The sequence below is a fragment of the Mixophyes fleayi genome, chromosome 6 (genome assembly GCF_038048845.1).
Source record: "Mixophyes fleayi isolate aMixFle1 chromosome 6, aMixFle1.hap1, whole genome shotgun sequence".
Classification (NCBI taxonomy): Eukaryota; Metazoa; Chordata; class Amphibia; order Anura; family Limnodynastidae; genus Mixophyes; species Mixophyes fleayi.
The window spans coordinates 94939956-94958017 of NC_134407.1; the positions used below are offsets into that span (position 1 = coordinate 94939956).

The 18062-nt window shown below is 38.8% G+C and overlaps 1 protein-coding gene across 1 annotated transcript in view; it reads left to right on the forward strand.

The window, feature by feature from the left end:
* Positions 1 to 18062, forward strand: part of CDH23 (cadherin related 23) — a 1005178-nt gene that overhangs the window by 689626 nt on the left and 297490 nt on the right. Inside the window, exons 23-26 of the mRNA XM_075217048.1 lie at positions 9039 to 9228; positions 9871 to 10016; positions 10201 to 10420; positions 11840 to 11992. Of these exons, the coding sequence (XP_075073149.1) occupies positions 9039 to 9228; positions 9871 to 10016; positions 10201 to 10420; positions 11840 to 11992 (709 nt within the window). The remainder of the gene's footprint in view (positions 1 to 9038; positions 9229 to 9870; positions 10017 to 10200; positions 10421 to 11839; positions 11993 to 18062) is intronic.

The following is an 18062-nucleotide window of genomic DNA, read 5'->3' on the forward strand; positions in this document are numbered from 1 at the left end:
TGACTCCTCTCCCTATGCAACCAAGCATCTGACTTTCTCATTGCTTTTTTACATTGTTTACCTGCCTCACCTGAAATAGTGACTCCTAGATCCCTTTCCTCCTCAGTAGTTTCCATTATAGTGTCATTAAAACTATATTTAGCCTTTGGGTTTTTGAGAACCAAGTACATGATTTTGCATTTTTTGATTTTTTTTGGCATTAAACTGTAGTTGCACTTTTTCCCTGTGCCCCTCACAACCCATTTTTCCTTTTGTCCTACATCTTGTCCAGCCTCCTACTTCATCCTCCATTTGTCCCCTTACCATCTACTTCCGCTTCTGCTGAAGTATATGCTGGAGTCCTTGTGGCCACTGGTCAGAAGTGACGTGGACAAGCAGATTCACAACCGTGTTGACGCCACATAACTGAATATCCATTAATTTGTTGTAGGGGGTACATTACCTGTTAAAATACACAATTGTTAATTAAAAAAAATACATTACAGACATTTGTATGTCAGACAGTCTGTCATACAAATAAGTTGCTTGGACACAGACACACACATCCTGAGTTGGACACATGTTGGGTACAATTTACTAAAAAAAGCCACCCATAAAATTAGCATATTAATACCCTTTTCCCGAGTTGAAGGCATCTCAAGATATGTCCAGCTCTGTTCCTGAAGCATATGTGCCTGGTATACGTCAAGCATACATACACCCACATACGCATAACACAACCTGGTCATTAGTGTAGAGGTGCCATGGGGAAGAGGCCACACAAATCCCTTTCAAGCAGGTCACTTACCAGATCCTGAGGGACAACTACAAAACACACCAGACACTCTTTTTAACCAACTCCCCTACTGTTATACCTCGGCGTATGCACCACCTCGTGGTTCAGCCTAATGAAAGGAGGGACACAATTACTGGCAAGAAGAGCTACAGTTTCAAGTGAAAGTGTGTATGAGGTGGTGGTTGTTAGTATAGAGACTTCCCTATACCCCATTTACCATTCCTTTATTTTATTCTGGCCTGGGCACAAGACTACGAATACTCGAAACAGGAACAGAATCCATCCACCCTATACAGGTGAGGGCCTTTGCCAAGCAGAAGACCCACACAGAATTATGCTAATCACCGGGACTCACCGTCCTCTCCTGGCACTCATCCACACTCCAACAATAATAGATGTTGATACACGTGTCCCACTAGATCAAGGGCCTATTTCCCTACTATAACAAAGGCCTTATGGCTATCTTATACTGCCCTGGGCCTAGTACCCTTGTGCCCTCCTAATTGCACAGGGCCTTGTGGCCACTCAAATACACAAAGCCTTGTGCCTACTGAAATGCACAGGACCTAGTGCCCACTTGAATACACAGGGCCTAGCACCGACACAAATACACAGAGCCGTTTGCTCAGCAGCCCTACCTGGTGCTCCCGGTAGGGATGGTGCCCACAAGGGCCTTACCTGTCTCCGGGTGTCTGCTAGCTAGCCTATCTCTCACTTTCTGCTGCCATTCTCAAGGGCAGTCATGGCGGTGCTTCTGTTCTTCTCTTCGTCGTCTGTGGCAGCTGCAGGCAGATTCACTTTCAGCCCTGACAATGGCTTTCTGCCGTCCGCTGGTCTTCTTCTCTTCCTCGTGCCGGCTGCTTCTTTCTACGACGCCCTGATCCGTCTCTCATCGCCGTAGAACTCACTCAAAATGGCGGTACACATTGGTTTATATAGCCATCACCAGTTTATAATAAGCGATTGTATAATTAGTGTGTTCAAACATCAGAATGCAATGATTATACAGTCATTATTTACACTGACTATTTATGTATATTATGTGAGCTATTTTTGTGTATTATTTGTATAATAATACACTAAAACCAAAATTTTGCTGCCAGTAAGTTGTATTTACCTTACCTTTTTCTACTGACGCTTGAAACTTTCGGATTCACTGTGGTCGTGAAATCTTATTTCCAGGCAAGTGTGTAGTTAATTTCAATCCATTTTCTCTCTCTCATTCCTTATACTACTTCAATTGATTTAATATTTGTTTTTCACTCATTTACAAAGAACACAAAATAGACTTAATAGAAGTTTAATAACGCATTAAATGAATTTTTATTTTTGTCCCAATCAAACCTCATTAATTTTTCTCCTAATTATGTTTTCACAGAGCAGCCGACATTAACTGAGCAAGTGTTTTTTTATTTTAGTTATTCTATTTTAAGAGCATGAAATTATTGGGAACACATTGTGTTATTATTATATTATTATTATGATTATACTTGCACAATAGGATAATGTAATGGAGATTCCTACACACCTTATTAAAAAATGCCATACCTCAACATCATGATGTTCTTATCTTTCCAGTAGTGGAATCATTTATTTTTGTAAATAGAGGACATTTGCACTGTTTATTTAATAGATTCAATAGACTTTTATTGACAGTTTCCTGAGTAAAATATATTCTTTTTAAATACCATGAACCCAAAACAGTTGTTTATGCAGAATGCATATTTTTGCCATGCAGCATAATGGTTTTCATTGTGATTTTTTTTTTATTGTGTCCAATTGTTATCAGCTCTTGCAAATGTGATTTATATGAGGATTTTTGGTAATTGTATGTTTTGGATGAATAAAAAGCTCATTAGAAAATATAAATTTGTAAACATTGTAAAATGTAAATAAATTAGATTATTTAGAGACTGGTGTATGGGGGAACGACATTAAGATTCAATGTATCAGGTAGCATTCAATATTGAGGGGTCTCTTTATGACATAAGCGCGGTAGCCCTCAATATGTACCGCTGCCATTTACTATGCCAGGGCTGCTCTGGGAACCGTAGCATAGACCCCCCTCTTCAGTGTGGTCATTTACCTCTTCACCGACAGCCTAATGCTACCAGCATGTGGAGAAAGTGGTATGCTAGTCCAGGCGCGGCTTCGGCTGGATCCCATAAAATAAAATTACCAGTAACACCATGATTAACACTAGGATTTCTCCAGCATTTCCACTTTGATAAATAAGAAAAAGCGGTGAAAGACCATTTTGGTGGCGTTAAAACTGCCATTTTAGCTCTTCACCATGTGTTAAATAAATCCCTCATTGTTTATTTAATCGTTCGTCCCAGGAAACACTTTATTTAGACGCAAGTGACTTCACTGCATAACTGGTATTCTTAGGGGGGTGTTCAATTGTTAGCGAGTTGTTCTTTTCCCCGCCACTTAAAAAAAATCTCTCGCGGATTTTTGACGGCAATAGCGACCCTTTTGAGTTAGCGCAGCGGGAAAACTCGTGCAATTCAATTGAAAAGAGGGAACGCTGCCCCCGCGCGTTAAAAATTGTGTGATTTTAGGGGAGTAAAGGGGAGTTTTAATGCAGTCATGTATAACACAAAAAAAGGTTTTGCATACATTTTCATACATTAGATTGCATTACGCATTGATACACATTGATAACATCTACATTCCGGTACTTTCTTTAGCATATTTTTTAATTGAACTATTTTTTACCATACAATCATCTATACCATGTCAAAACACATTACTACATTCATATTTGTACCAAAAACATACATAAATATAATTAGTTAGTGATTTTATTTTATTTATTTTTTTATGTTCTTTTAATTTCATTTTTTTTCACAAGAAAATCAACTTACACAAGTTAGCCATTAGTGATAAACATAAGTTTAACTTTTTTCCACATTATTACATGATTTCAAATACTTTTCAGAGTTTTTTTATTTTTAACACATCCCAAGGAGGTGCGAGATAAAACAGCATATTTTCCTGTTTTACACGCCGTATTAAAAAACAATTGAATAGCTTTAAACACGGCTGCCTCTTGCACACCCTATACTTTCAATAGACCTTCTACTGGAGCGCGGAAGGACCGTTTCATGAAAAAAAATGTAGCGTTAAAAATGGACTTGAATTGCGGGTAAAGTTAACACGCTCGAAAATTATAAAAAACAGCGTTAAAATGACTTAACGCGGTCAAAAAAAAAACTTGCTCACAATTGAATACCCCTCTTAGGACATAATTATTAGTTATATTTATTGTATGAAATGACCATCATATCTAGGTGTGTTTTCCCTAGTATTAATAACATACCAACTTTTATGTTTTGCATGATGTGTTGGTCTGTTTTGGGTTTTTTTCATAGGACTTGGGATAAACATACAAAATAAGGGAAAACACTTTCCCTTGATTCTTTCCTATGTCACTTTTAGATGATTAGTGCAACCCCAGCAAATTACCCAAAAATGTAAGCGCCAAGTGTGGATTTTCTTGTCTTTTGAGGTTATATCACAAGTGCACAGGAATGCAAAGATGTGCAGAAATACTTATGGTGAGACTAAGTGGGAGCAGGGCTGGAGGATTGTGGACAAAATTTAGAAATTATTTTGTAGGTTTGGGTTCACATTTATTCTGTAAAATACTTAAGCAAAATGCATTGTAGCTACAGAGAATGTATCTGTAAGAATTTTGCATTGGATATTAAAATTAAAAAACAGGGTATACTTCACTGCTAGCAACCTATGTCTATTGGCTCATCTCTTTCAGGGTCTTGACTTGTGGCTTCTTGCTATATGGATATTGGCATTTCATGCTCAAAGAACACTCTTTTGGTGTGCTACATGGTATTACACACCTATATTACTCACCTATACTGCAGTCCAATATGAATTGTTTCCACTTTACTGGCTTTTTATCTATTTAAATATGTTATAATAAGGTCAGCTTTGTTCATGCAAATTAAATCAATTGTTGCAGTTTGAGCCAAAGTGAGGTTTCAAAGAAGACCAACCAGTAAAAGCCTGCATACTGAGAGGGTCCTTTGTACTAATTTTTCAATACTTATGTCAGTTCAGTGTCCATCTAGAAGATCAGTCACAGTTCTGTCTGACCTGTATATTTTAGTTTGCCAGTTGCACAACCAGGGGCGGGCTGGGCCGGGGGGCAGGGGGGCATCGGCCGCCTCCCGATACAATTTCCCCATTTTTTACCTGCGGCCGCATCTGATGACATCAGATGCGGCCGCATCAGCGCACAAGCGGCCGCTTCCCATGACACGGGATGCGGCCGCGTCATCAATGACGCGGCTGCATCCCGTGTAATGAGATGCGGCCGCCTGTGTGCCCCCCGCCTGAAGTCTCCCAGTCTGCACATGCACAACTTTATAAGTACTCAACTCTGGTGCTTATATCCCATATTTCTGTTGTACAGTATATTATGTCTTGTTCCTGTATGCACAGTAGCTCTCAAGACATCATGATTGGGGTATTACATCCAGGCTGAAGACATAAGCAAACGCTGTACCACTTAGCCATGCCCAACTTAATTTCATCAGTTGCTTGCCTTTATATATATATAAGTATTTGCAAAGTGAATGTTTATGGTAAATATATTATTATTGTATTGTGAAACTCATATTTTAGCTTATCTCTGTTTAATTCTGTTTATGTTGTTCTGCAACATCACACTAAAGGTCTGCTATATTATCGTGTTCTGTAAACCATGCATCCGTGCCTATGTAAAACTACCCATTTAAAACACATGGCTTGCTTACACTCTAAACTAAATGAGCCATTTTAAGAGCTTGACAACACACACACACCAGCCTGAACAGTTTGCACTAGATTTATAATCCTGGAGCCAAAAATTAATTAAAGTTTTTCTTTCAGCTGCTATAAAGTAAACAAACCATTTTAGGTGCTAAGTATTTTATGGCTCCTAATAGCTAAACATACTAAAATTCTAAAAGCTTAACCCTCTGTCTGATATAGAGCTTTCAACGTACTGGAATAAGAACTAAATCCTACGAGTGAAAACTGTTGTTTTTATACCACATTTAAAGTTGGCCACACATACTTCAATATGTCCACAGTTCCTAATTGTATTTAACTTCCATAGACAGGGCCCAGCTTTTCAAGATTTGTCCATGCAAATTTTCTTCCCTGTTTTTTTAGTATTGACCAACTGCACAATAAAATTTCTCTTGTGCATATTATTTGCAAATCTTACCATCTATTCTTAATCTCTAGGCTTTAATGGTTAAGATTTATTGAAAAAGAATATTTGAAATGCAAAAATTAAACTGTTATCACATTCACCAAACATAGCATGATGGGCATTATAGGGCTCCGAGGTACTCGAACTTTGCCTATGTAGATGCACTGGAAATTATTTTAAAATGTTGGCAACTATGTCTGTCGCAAGGGCACACTGTGTTCTTTTGCCAGATGATTGCATATACTGCTTGAACTTGTCATCTGGGCAACAAGAATTACAGACTTGCCTATAACATTTCTACCCAATTTTATTTGATTGTAAACAAATTTGGCAATTGTGTTTTGGTGTTTGTTTCTAAAACAACCAAATTGACACCATTGACTACATGTCTGGTCACTTTTTGCTAAGAGCTAGAGATGAATAATTTTCTATGATTAGCCCAATAGCACTATTTTCATATTATTATTTGCTTATTTTTGTTAATCCATCAGAACAATACTTTTGATATAATGTGAATTTTGGTGTCCGTTATCACACCATATCTAGGCTTCCAGGAAGTGTTTGGCACACCTTCCAGCTATTTGGCAAAATAACAGTAGTAATCGGGTGTGACAATTACTGAGGTCTATGAATTGTAGTATATATGAGTTTATTTGTATTGCACCACTGGTTGATTGGCAACTTACATATACAACAGGGTGCAATACAATACAGGTTAATAAATGCATGTGTTTTATCTGTCATAGAAGAAACCTAAAGCTAGGTACACACTACACAGTTTTCATCCAATAATCGGCTAAATCAGCCGACATATGACCGCTCGTTCAAAAGTCGGGTCAGTGTGTGCAGTGACATGATGATCAAAGGTCTGTCCAAATGGACGATTGTCGCCTCATTTGGTTGGTCGTACCGTTTAATAGTTTCGTTCCAATCTCTTTTCCGTTGTGTAGTGTGTATAAACTTCTGACCGATCCACAACAGTGAGTACAAAATTACAGTCATTGCTCACGACAACACGGCTGTAAAAAGTCGCTATAGGGATGTCCGCTCTTCCCTTTATCGTCCTAAACAAGGCTAGTGTGTATGCAGTCCATGGACCGAGCGATCGGAAAATCGATCACTTGTAAAATCGCTCAGCATAAAAAGTTGGTTAAAATTTCTGTAGTGTGTACCCAGCTTAAGAATGAGATCACTGCACCACAGAGCTTACAGTTTTGGGTTTATTGGAAGATAAACAAATAGGTCAAAATTTAGTGCATAAATCAACCTGCATCACAGTGTTCATAAAGCAAGTGCCCTATACTTTCTGACCACAATTGACAAGTGGTGCTTGAGGAGAGTTTCAAAGGTATGAGAAAAGGATGTTTGGCAGATATTAGGGAGATTCAGAGCTATAGGACAGCATACAAAGGCAATTATATAAAACCTTATTGAAGCAGAAATTCTACACAGAAGGTTTATTTGTGGGGTTTTTTCCTTTAAAAACAAGTACCATTTAAGAATGTTTCTGATTTTTCACTTCATGTAATTTTTGTTAGCTGTCCTCCTACAAATCATTATCTCATTTTCTGGATATCTCTGGATGGCACAAAGTATGGGTGCCAACCGCACACATGCTCACATCTCTTCACATTTCATGTAAAACCAGAGAGTGAAGAAGGAGTGGGAGGTTTTTACAGTACACAGAACTCAGGGGGATGATTCAAAACCCCACTACTAACTACATCATGTGATAATTCTAAATCATTAATAGCAGCCTAAAGAGACAAACCAATGAAAAATGTTAATTATGAAGATTCTTCTTATAGCCTAACACAGTGATTTATTTCTTTCTTTAAATGCGCTTAATTTTTGAATGAGATTTCTGCTTTAATATGTGGTGGTATAAAACAAGCCAATCACAGAATAGCATAGGGAATAAATCGAAATATTGTAGGAGATAAAGCTAGATATGTCAATGGGTAAAGGGAAGGGAAGAGCCTTTATGAAATTTAATAGGGAGTCAGCCAGGTGACTGAAATAAAGGGATTAAACTTGAGTAGAGATCTGAATGAGCCGTTTGAAAATGGAGACACACAAAACAGGTTGTAAGTAAACTATGTTAGGAACCGCCAATATGTAGCCATTTTATTTGTGTAAATGAAAGCAATGAATTAAATGGGACCCCCTGATATTGTAGGTCATGTGTGATGCTCAAAAATCGATATGTATAGAAAATCCTAATATTACCCGTGGTCATAGTGGGCTGGTATACAGTGGTATGCCATACCGCCACTTCTCCTACTGCTTTAATTGTAATTTCACTTACATTTTCCATACCACCACTTTTAAATTTCCATTTCGTTCACTGATAACCCAATTCTTTGCTTTTACTTTATCTTTTTTAAGGCATTAGTACTGTATATTAGCATGTAGTTGCAACCAGCAATGCTGCTATGTGCACATTATATTTATTGATCCATGTCCGTGTCTAGGGATGTATATCTCACATAAATATGGCAGCACATAGAGGTCGACTTTGTAAATAAATTTCAGAGTAAACAAAAATTCCATGAAAAGCAAGAGAGTACAACCTGCCCTCATGCAAAGTATATTTCTTATGATTTAGTTCAACTTTAAAAGCATTGTTCTTGTCTATTTGCATGTGAGGAGCCCGCAGGAAAGATATAAACCCAGTGGAATCAGAGCAAGGATTGTCATCAGTCATCTTGTTCATCTATACAGTAAAAATTTAGACTTCTCTGTCTGAATTTCTAATAAAAGCTCAGACTAAAACATTGACACAGGAAAATGATGTAGTGCTGACTAACATAAAGTCCGCAGAGAGCACAAACCATCTTCATTGATCTGAACCATGCACATTACCAATTGTTTTACCTTTTTCAATACAATGCTTAGATAATAGGATAATTGCTAGTAAATAATACACAACATTCTGTACCAGTTTTATTGTCTGTGGGATTGAACACCTGCACTCATTGATATACTTGTAATATTTTTTTTATTATTTGTCTGTTACTGTCTCACTCTCTACAGGTTGTAGCTTTTGATCCAGATCTTGCAGAGAATGGGAGCCTGGTATACAATATCAGCCCCCCTAACAAGTTCTATACCCTGAATAGTACCACAGGAAAAATCCGGACTACAGGGGTGGTCCTAGACAGGGAAAACCCAAATACACAGGAAGCAGAACTGATGAGGAAAATTGTTATCTCAGTAACAGACCGTGAGTACTCACAATATCCATCCATACATTGTTTTTTACAGATTGGGACTCACACAATGCTTATTTCATAATGACTTGCATTTTCTTTATAGCACAAACAGAATAGTGATAAGTAATGGAAGCATTAGTTTTGCTCAATCTTACTCCATCACCGTTTTATGGTCAACATATTATTATATGATACATTCTCATAACTAGCAAGTCACAAGAATGTAGCAATCCAATTTACTAAACCTTTTCTATTCTACATTTCCCTTGCTATCTAAACTTACCATTTGCTGTAAGGAAAAGACATGTCTGTTACCACCTGGTCCAGGCCCCCACGTTCCATTTTTGTGTCCAAAGTAACCATGATCTGCCAACTCACTGTCAAACTGCCTAGCATGCTTTCTCTTTATCTGTCAGAGTTTCTCAAGTGGACGTAATATGGTGAACAAAATAGATACACAGCTCATTGTAGAACTGGGTCTAGCTGCAATTTACTTAAAATAAATCAAATCCAGCAGCACAATGATTTTTCTTTATTGCATGGAATTACTTAAAAGGATTCTAATGAGCATCATTCAGGCTGTACATAGTCTTCTAATTATCTCTGTTATCAGTCCTTCTGGTTATTAATGCGATTTTGTCTTCATTTGTCAGGTGGAACACCGCCTCTCCGTGCCACAAGCAGTGCTACAGTTTTCGTGAATTTGCTGGATCTGAATGATAATGATCCCACATTTTACAACCTGCCATTCATTGCCGAGATCCTGGAGGGCGCTTCTGTTGGAGCATCAGTATTCCAGGTATTATATAACTGTATTTTCTCAAATAATAAATCGAAAAGTGTTTTCACGTTGCAATGAAAAATTCAAGCACGCCTACAAAATATTAAAATACAGATACTCTGCATCTGATTCTTTTGTCATGAGCTTCATACTAAATATACTGTATATTTAAATTTTTAAGATTGAATTATTTTGCCTTAAGGTGGTGGCTATAGACCTAGATGAAGGTCTGAATGGGCAAGTGACGTATCGGATGCAAGTTGGAATGCCACGTATGGACTTTGTCATAAATGGCACAAGTGGATTAGTTACGTCTACAGCTGTTCTAGACAGAGAAAGGATTGGGGAGTATTACCTTCGGGTAGTGGCCAGTGATGCCGGATCTCCATCCAAGAGCTCTACCAGTACTCTTACAGTTCGTGGTAATTTCCTATTTCATTAACTTAACTTTTCTATTTTCAATCTCTTGTTTTAGATTAGCAATGCTCACAAAAGCATGTTTAATCAGTGGCCGAAGTGGGGGTGTATACGGTGGTACTGCCTTCATTGTAGAACTATCCAATTCCATTCACTTACATTCCCATTACATTTTCCATACTAACACTTCTAAGTTTACACTTTGACCACTGTGTGCAAGTATTTATTTGAAGTGGTGCAATGCATTCTATCCCTTACAGTAATATATTGTTATTTTATTGTGAATTTTTGGAATAAAATTAACATTTACCAAAGGGCGAGGAGCCCTACTGGAAGAGAAAATTGTGTTATCACTCAATATCACTTTGCTCAATGCAAGAAATGCGTTACAGCTGGCAATTACATTGTTATTACTGGTGGTAAGATTGCCATCCCTATTTAACAAGTATCACAGCGGTTCCCTGTTTTATTATTATTGTCATGTAAGACTACTTAAAATTATTTTTAGATTTATTTTTTTCTTAAAATAAATTATATCTATTTTTAGCCTTTATTTATTTATTCATGGCAATTAATAGAACTGAATCCCTAAGCCAGGTTTCATTTTCACTGTGGCAAGGTGGTTCCCGCATATGCATGAGGCCAGTATCGCTCAGCTGCCTCTACAATATTTTTTTTTAAAAAATGCCTGGCAATTAGAGTTTAAAGCTTAAGACTAAGAGTCATACAATCCTGACATTAAGTACAATTTTTATCGCCAGGATTGGGAACATATTAATTAATATGTTCCTTAGTCTTAAGCTCATGGTTGCCCATCCTCCCGAATAGTCAAGCGCCCCACGTCCTGCCTATCAGGAGGCAAAATGACACGTTTCGCAGGTGATTTGCGTCATTTTTGCCCTGTCATCCCCGCACCCCCAGTGATGAAAGCATCATATTTTGTAGCTGGGGACGAGGCCAAATGATGTGATTCATTGCTCCCCGCCCCTTTTCACCCTTTCACAACGCCCCCACTCCAGAATCTCCCGGAGGCCAACTATTAAAGTATTTAAAGTTGGCAAATATGCTTAAGCTTTAAACTCTATAATCGCCTGCTGAGACCAGACATTATTGCAAGTCCAAGTCAAACAGTAATAGGCAATTTAACACACATACTACAGAAGAACAGATTGCTGAAATAACAAATATATGTTTATTCTGCTTTGTAATTTGCCATGTTTTCATTGTGATTTATACTGCTGCTTACTATTAGAGTTTATCATAGCTGTTAGAAGTTTATTTTTGAGTGTATTTCAAATGCTGTTTTTTTTCCTGCCTTACAAGTTTATCACAGATGTGAGTCTCATGTGCAGGAAACATTATTCCAGCCAGATTGTACTTGGTTACTTTTATAATAATTTCTCACTGTTCATTTATAATTTTAGTGATGGATGTCAATGACGAGAGCCCCACTTTCTACCCAACACTGTACAACCTTTCACTGGCCGAGAATGTTCCTCGGGATTACGTGGTAGCACGCCTGAATTGTTCAGATGCTGACACAGGACTAAATGCAGAGCTCAGCTACTTCATAACTGGTAATTAACCTAGCTAAAGAGGTTTAATATAAAATATAGTTTGTCCTTCTGGAGATTTTTCACTTGTGTGTAAAAATATATAATTTTTAAACTTTCCAGTAAAAAAGTCTGTGGTGGCTATTAATACATTTTTTTATATATCACTATCATAATCCACAGAAGTGAATAGGATTACTATAGATACCAAATGAAACAGTAAGTATTGAGGATCTGCCCCCAAGAGCAATGTCAGATTAAGGGCCTAGTGAACTAGGAGCTGTAAACAATGGACAAAAGTATTCGGACGCCTGAACATTACACCAACAGGGACTGTAATGACCATTGTATTCAAATACATATACTTCAATATGGAGTTGGTCCCCATTTTGCAGCGAAAACAGGTTCCACTCCTCTTGAATGCTTTCCACAAGATGTTGGAGTGTTTCTGTGGGAATTTGTGCCCATTCATTCTGTAGAGCATGTATGAGTTCAGGCACTGATGTTGGAAGAGAAGGCCTGGCTCGCAATCTCTGTTCCAGTTCATCCCAAAGGTGTTCGATGGGGTTAAGGTCAGGGCACTGTGTGGGCCAATCAAGTTCTTCCACACCGAACTCATCAAACCATGTCTTTTGTAGTCCTTGCTTTGTGCATTGGGGCACAGTCATGTTGGAATAGAAAAGGGCCTTCCCCAAACTGTTGCCACAAAGTTGGAAGCATAGCATTGTCCAAAATGACTTGGTATGCTGAAGCATTAAGATTGCCCTTCACTGGAGATAAGGTGTCTAGCTCAAACCCTGAAAAACAGCCCCATACCATTATCCCTCCTACACCAAAGTTCACAGTTGGCATATTGCAGTCTGGCAGGTAACGTTCTCCCGGCATCCGCCAAACCCAGACCCGTCCATCTGACTGCTAAACAGAGAAGCGTGATTTGTCACTCAACAGAACACGTTTCCACTGCTCCACAGTCCAGTGTTGGTGTGCTTTTTACTACTCTGTCCACGCTTGGCATTGGTCTTGGTGATGTGAGGCTTGCATGCAGCTGCTCGGCCATGGAAACCCATTCCATTAAGCTCCCGCTGCACAGTTTTTGTGCTTACAATAATGCCAGTGGAAGTTCGGAATACTTCAGCTATGGAATCAGCAGAGTGTTGGCAATTTTTAAGCACCATACGCCTTAGCAATCGTTGACCCCGCTCTGTGTGTGTTATTGCAAAGGTGGCATCCTATCACAATACCATGCTTGAAGTCACTGAGCTCTTCCTACCCATTTGTATTACAAATGTTTGCAAATAGAGACTGCATGACTAGGTGCTTGATTTTATACACCTCTGGCAGCAGGTCTCATTGAAACACCTCAATTCAATAATAAACAGGTGTGGCAAAATACTTTGTCCATATAGTGTATGTCAGTTTGAAAGACCAATAATCAACTAGAGACCATGTTATGATAAGGGTAAATATCTGGCTGTGTGTGTTGGGGTGAGGGGAGTGCAAATTGCCCAGGGCACCATGCCTAAGGGGCAGAATCAATTCCCTGCGTTGTTCTTTAGAACAACGCGGGGTGCGCAATATTACCGTTACTACAGTAATTTTAATGCATTGAAATTACCTTAGTAACAATAATAATGCGCATTTATTACTGTAGTAACGGTAAAAGTGTGGTAATAGTTGCTGATCCTTCCCTCTTCACCTACTGCACTTAACCAATTTCTCCTACAGTCCCACCAAGTTTCTAGTTTCTCTGTCCACTCTGATGCAGATCAGGATTCATAATCCTGAAGACTTGAAAACATGCTGTGCTGTGATGTCAGAGATTTGATGGTTTCAAAATTAGGAACGTTCACTCTCGGTCAATATTACCCAAAGTGCTAGTGCAGTGGAGAGAAACGGTAGAATTCTTCCCCACTATCAGCATCGGTAGGTCACATGGGGAAGGATACCTACAGCCTTAATCCTGGGGCCTTGTATTAAATCTGTGTCAATGTCCCATATATGCATCATGTTTGTTCAGACAAAGCCTTCCCTATCTGCCTCCTCTGCTCTTGACAGGAGTACACCTGAAGGAGAAAACAGCATGTCAGCCAGCGTCACCATTAGGGTGAATGGGGAAAGTGTACTTTTGAAAGGAGCCTTGAGCCACCAGGAGCTCGGACTCCACAGGGAGCTTACCGCCCGCAATGACCCAGGTGGCAGCGAGATTCTCTTCCCTTCCGTGTTCTCTAAATCGCCAGCCGGCTGGGGAAAGCCAATCCACCCACACCACTGACAGCTGCTCTGCCCACACCACAGTCATCAAACTGTGAGCTCTATCACACCATCCCTCACTCCTCCCCTGCATTCATTGCCATGGATTTGGTCTGAAGAGGACAGCAGAGTATGAAATTAATTTGTTCAGCCCCAGAAAGGAAGAAAAGAGACAAAGCAAGCAATACTGTTTCTATAAGGGAAGAGGCGTTGAAACTCATGCAAGACAGTTGAGTGCTATAAGTTTGCAAAATAAAGTTTAAAGAACAAATCCACTGGCTGCAAGTTATCAGAGGGTAATGACCATCTGTTTATTTAAATTGGACTGTAATTTATTAGCTGTCCTTAGCTTTGTTGTTCTGGAAGGAGAGAGGTTAACTACTTACAGAGACTCCAGCAAACCCAAAAACTTCTTGATACCATACTGATTATCCATGGCGCCAAAGTCAAACGGAAGCTAAAATGTTTATACTGCACCACAACAAATTTGTTTTTAAAATGAGTCATTTGTTTTGCCCTTAATTTGAATGATTTCTTCTGACGATAAGCGTTCATCATTATCAGCTATTTATATAGCGCCACTAATTCTGCAGCGCTGTAGAGAGAACTTACTCACATCAGTCCCTGCCCCATTGGAGCTTAAAGTCTAAATTCCCTTTCATACACACACACAGACCAGGAGAGACTATGGTCAATTTAATAGCAGCCAATTAACTTACTAGTATGTTTTTGGAGTGTGGGAGGAAACCCATGCAAACATGGGAGAACGTACAAACTTCACACAGATAAGGCCATGGTCAGGAATTGAACTCATGACCCCACTGGTGTGAGGCAGAAGTGCTAACCACTAAGCCAACATGCTGTCCAAGTTTTCAGTAATTTTAGCATTATATTTGGTTTGAGAGGCTGGCATGTGGGGAAGTCTGATGGGTATATAAGGGGCATTTGGGGAGGTCTGTGGGGCATATTGGGGGATGTGATGGACATGTAAGGGGCATGTAGGGAGGTCTTTTGGACATGTAATGAAGTCTGATGGGCACGTAAAGGACATGTAGGCAAGTCTGATGGGCATGTAAAGGACATGTAGGAAAGTCTGATGGGCATGTAAGGGGCATTTAATACTCTCATTTGCAGAATGTGCAGCTTAGAGGGAATAGTGGCAACTATTTAAGAGGAGAAAAATGTGCCCTTGGGCAAACAGAGGGGGACATTTTTGATGGTTGGGGGGGAGGGGGTGGCCTGTTTAATTTGTACTGGGAACAACCCTTTCTTATGGCAGCTTAGTGACGTTGGGGGAAGGTGTGTGTGTGTTATATAGGTGTGCAACAGGGTGAATGTTACCATATAGGTAACCATCTGTGTAAGATAAACTGACGAACATAATGTGTAAGTATAAATGTACACATGGTTTAATTTAGTGTACTTGGCATCAGATAGCTTAGTAAATTAAACTTGACATCAGATATGGCTCAACATTTATCCATGGCATCACATGGCTTTATTTAGTATACATGGCAACCAATATGGCTCAGTGTTGTCAAATTGTCACCAGATATGGCCCAACATACTATACTTGGCACCAGACATGGCTCTATGTTGTACACTTGGCAGCAGATCCACAAATTGTACAAGTCACCAAATGTAGCTTAAATGTTTATGTCCAGCACCAGACAATGCTCAAAATATTATAGTTGGCTCCAAAGATGTCTTAATACACTTACTTTATCTAATCATGTAATGTGGAAATGTGCCTTGTGTGATGTGAGTGGGTAGGAACAGAAAGATAAATTTATGTTTTATTGTCATAAAGATCCATTGCATTTCTTACTTTAGAACAACATACAAAATATAAAATGGCCTATTAACTTTACCCTTAACTGCAAAATATTATTCTATTATTGTAACACCATCCGTGTCAAGGTTTTTATGGCAGAGTTCATGCCAGGTTTTTAGAAATGTTATAAATTACTATTGCATGTATTCCTGCATGTATGAAACAACAGTGGTGTTGGTTCGCCCTCTAGTGGTTGTTATGAAAATATTTTGTTACGGTTTATCTCCACTGGGACAAGTGTCTTTTTATCACATACTTGGGTATTTCTGTAATCACCTTCTCCCATCTGAATTCTGTCATCTTTTTTTCATTATCTGCTACAGTCAAGGTCTCTTCTACTCCATTATTTGTTTCCTTTTCAAGACCTATTTCTATTCCTGCTGTTCCAACTAAAACAACATAAAAACAATAAATATTTTTGCTGGGCTACTCTTGGATAAAAATCTTTTCTGTACTGTTGTAAATTTAAACTGATGTCTTGGGCAGCATATTTCTGGTCCATACTGTACCCCACGCTATAAAACATACTGTGAATAAAGGTTATAGGATGTAATTATAACTAAACTTACCTTAAGGTGTGACAACTTGGAGCAACATAGAGGTATTATTGACCTGTGACTACATCAATTAGCAATAAATAATAATCATTACACAACATAGATTTTAATGTATTCTAAGTGGAACAAGCATTTTTAGATGTCTAATAAAACTTAAATACAGACCATATTAAAATAATATATTGTTAACCAGAAACCTGCAGTTTAACAGCATCAAAGTTACAGGTAAGGAACCAGCTATCACACCTCATAATTGAAAAATGTCAATAATCTGCAAAATGCGTTCAACTTTTAAATTATATGAAATCATCTAACATAAGGAACTGATTTACATGCTGAGGAGTAGAAAAACAAAGGCCTTGTTATAAATTAGTTTTCTAGCTATACATACTATATGATGAGCTGTTGACAAGGCTGTCAAATAAGGATATATGACATATAGTACCAATCTATAGTTCCTCAAATGTTCTGATAACTGAAGACTACATTAGTACTTTGTAGTTTCAGATTCCTGCCTGCCTTAAAACACATAGTTCCTGATTATTTAATTAAAAGAAACACAGAAAAAAGTAGTGATACCTCCCAACTGTTTCGATTTAGGCAGCACAGTCAGAATTTGAGGGCTCTGTTCCACTGTCCTGATCTTGACAGCTTTGTCCCAATCAGCCCAGAAGGTTGGGAGGTATGTGTCGTTCACTGCTGCTGAATGGGTCCCATGCGAACCTGCCTCAGGCATTCTAATAGTGTTCTTAGAGGAGGAGTAAGGGGGTGGGAGGCGGCCTATTGCATCAAAAACGGTGGTCGTGCCCCGGAGGGCGGATGATGGCACCTATACAATTTCCTGATTATGTTATAAAACTTTAATTAACACTTTCATTTTTATGCTCTAGCTCACATAACTCTATGGGCTGAGACATAGGGGTCAATGCATCAAAGTTATTTAATACTTAAAAGATGCAGAGACTACTGTTTCTGCATGTTTTAAGTTTGTTTGCTATGCATTAACTTCCTAACGGAGGATATTTCACACACATCTCCTCCGTTTAGGCAAATACCGTGCAGCATAGATTACTATGGGGACTGCAATGTTCTGCAATGCATCAAGCTTTGATAAGCTTTGTATTGTGCAGACAGGTAAGGCTATCTCAGGATGGCGTTACCTGTCATTTCCTATGGGATTCTGCTGTAGACTCTCTGGCTTCGCAGAATCCGGTACATTGGAAGTGCTGTGTGCATCTGCGCTTCCTCCTAACACGCCACCGGTAAATAGGAAAATTAGATTGCAGAAAAGGAGTCACTTCGTCGGGGCTCCCAGAGTAGCCCCAGCATGATGCATTCAAGCGGTGCATAAATATGCATCTCTGCGATGTGCAGTGATGCATATTTAGTTGCACTGCATCTTATTGATGCATAGACCCCATAATGGTTGTCTTGCATTCTCCATAAACCTTGT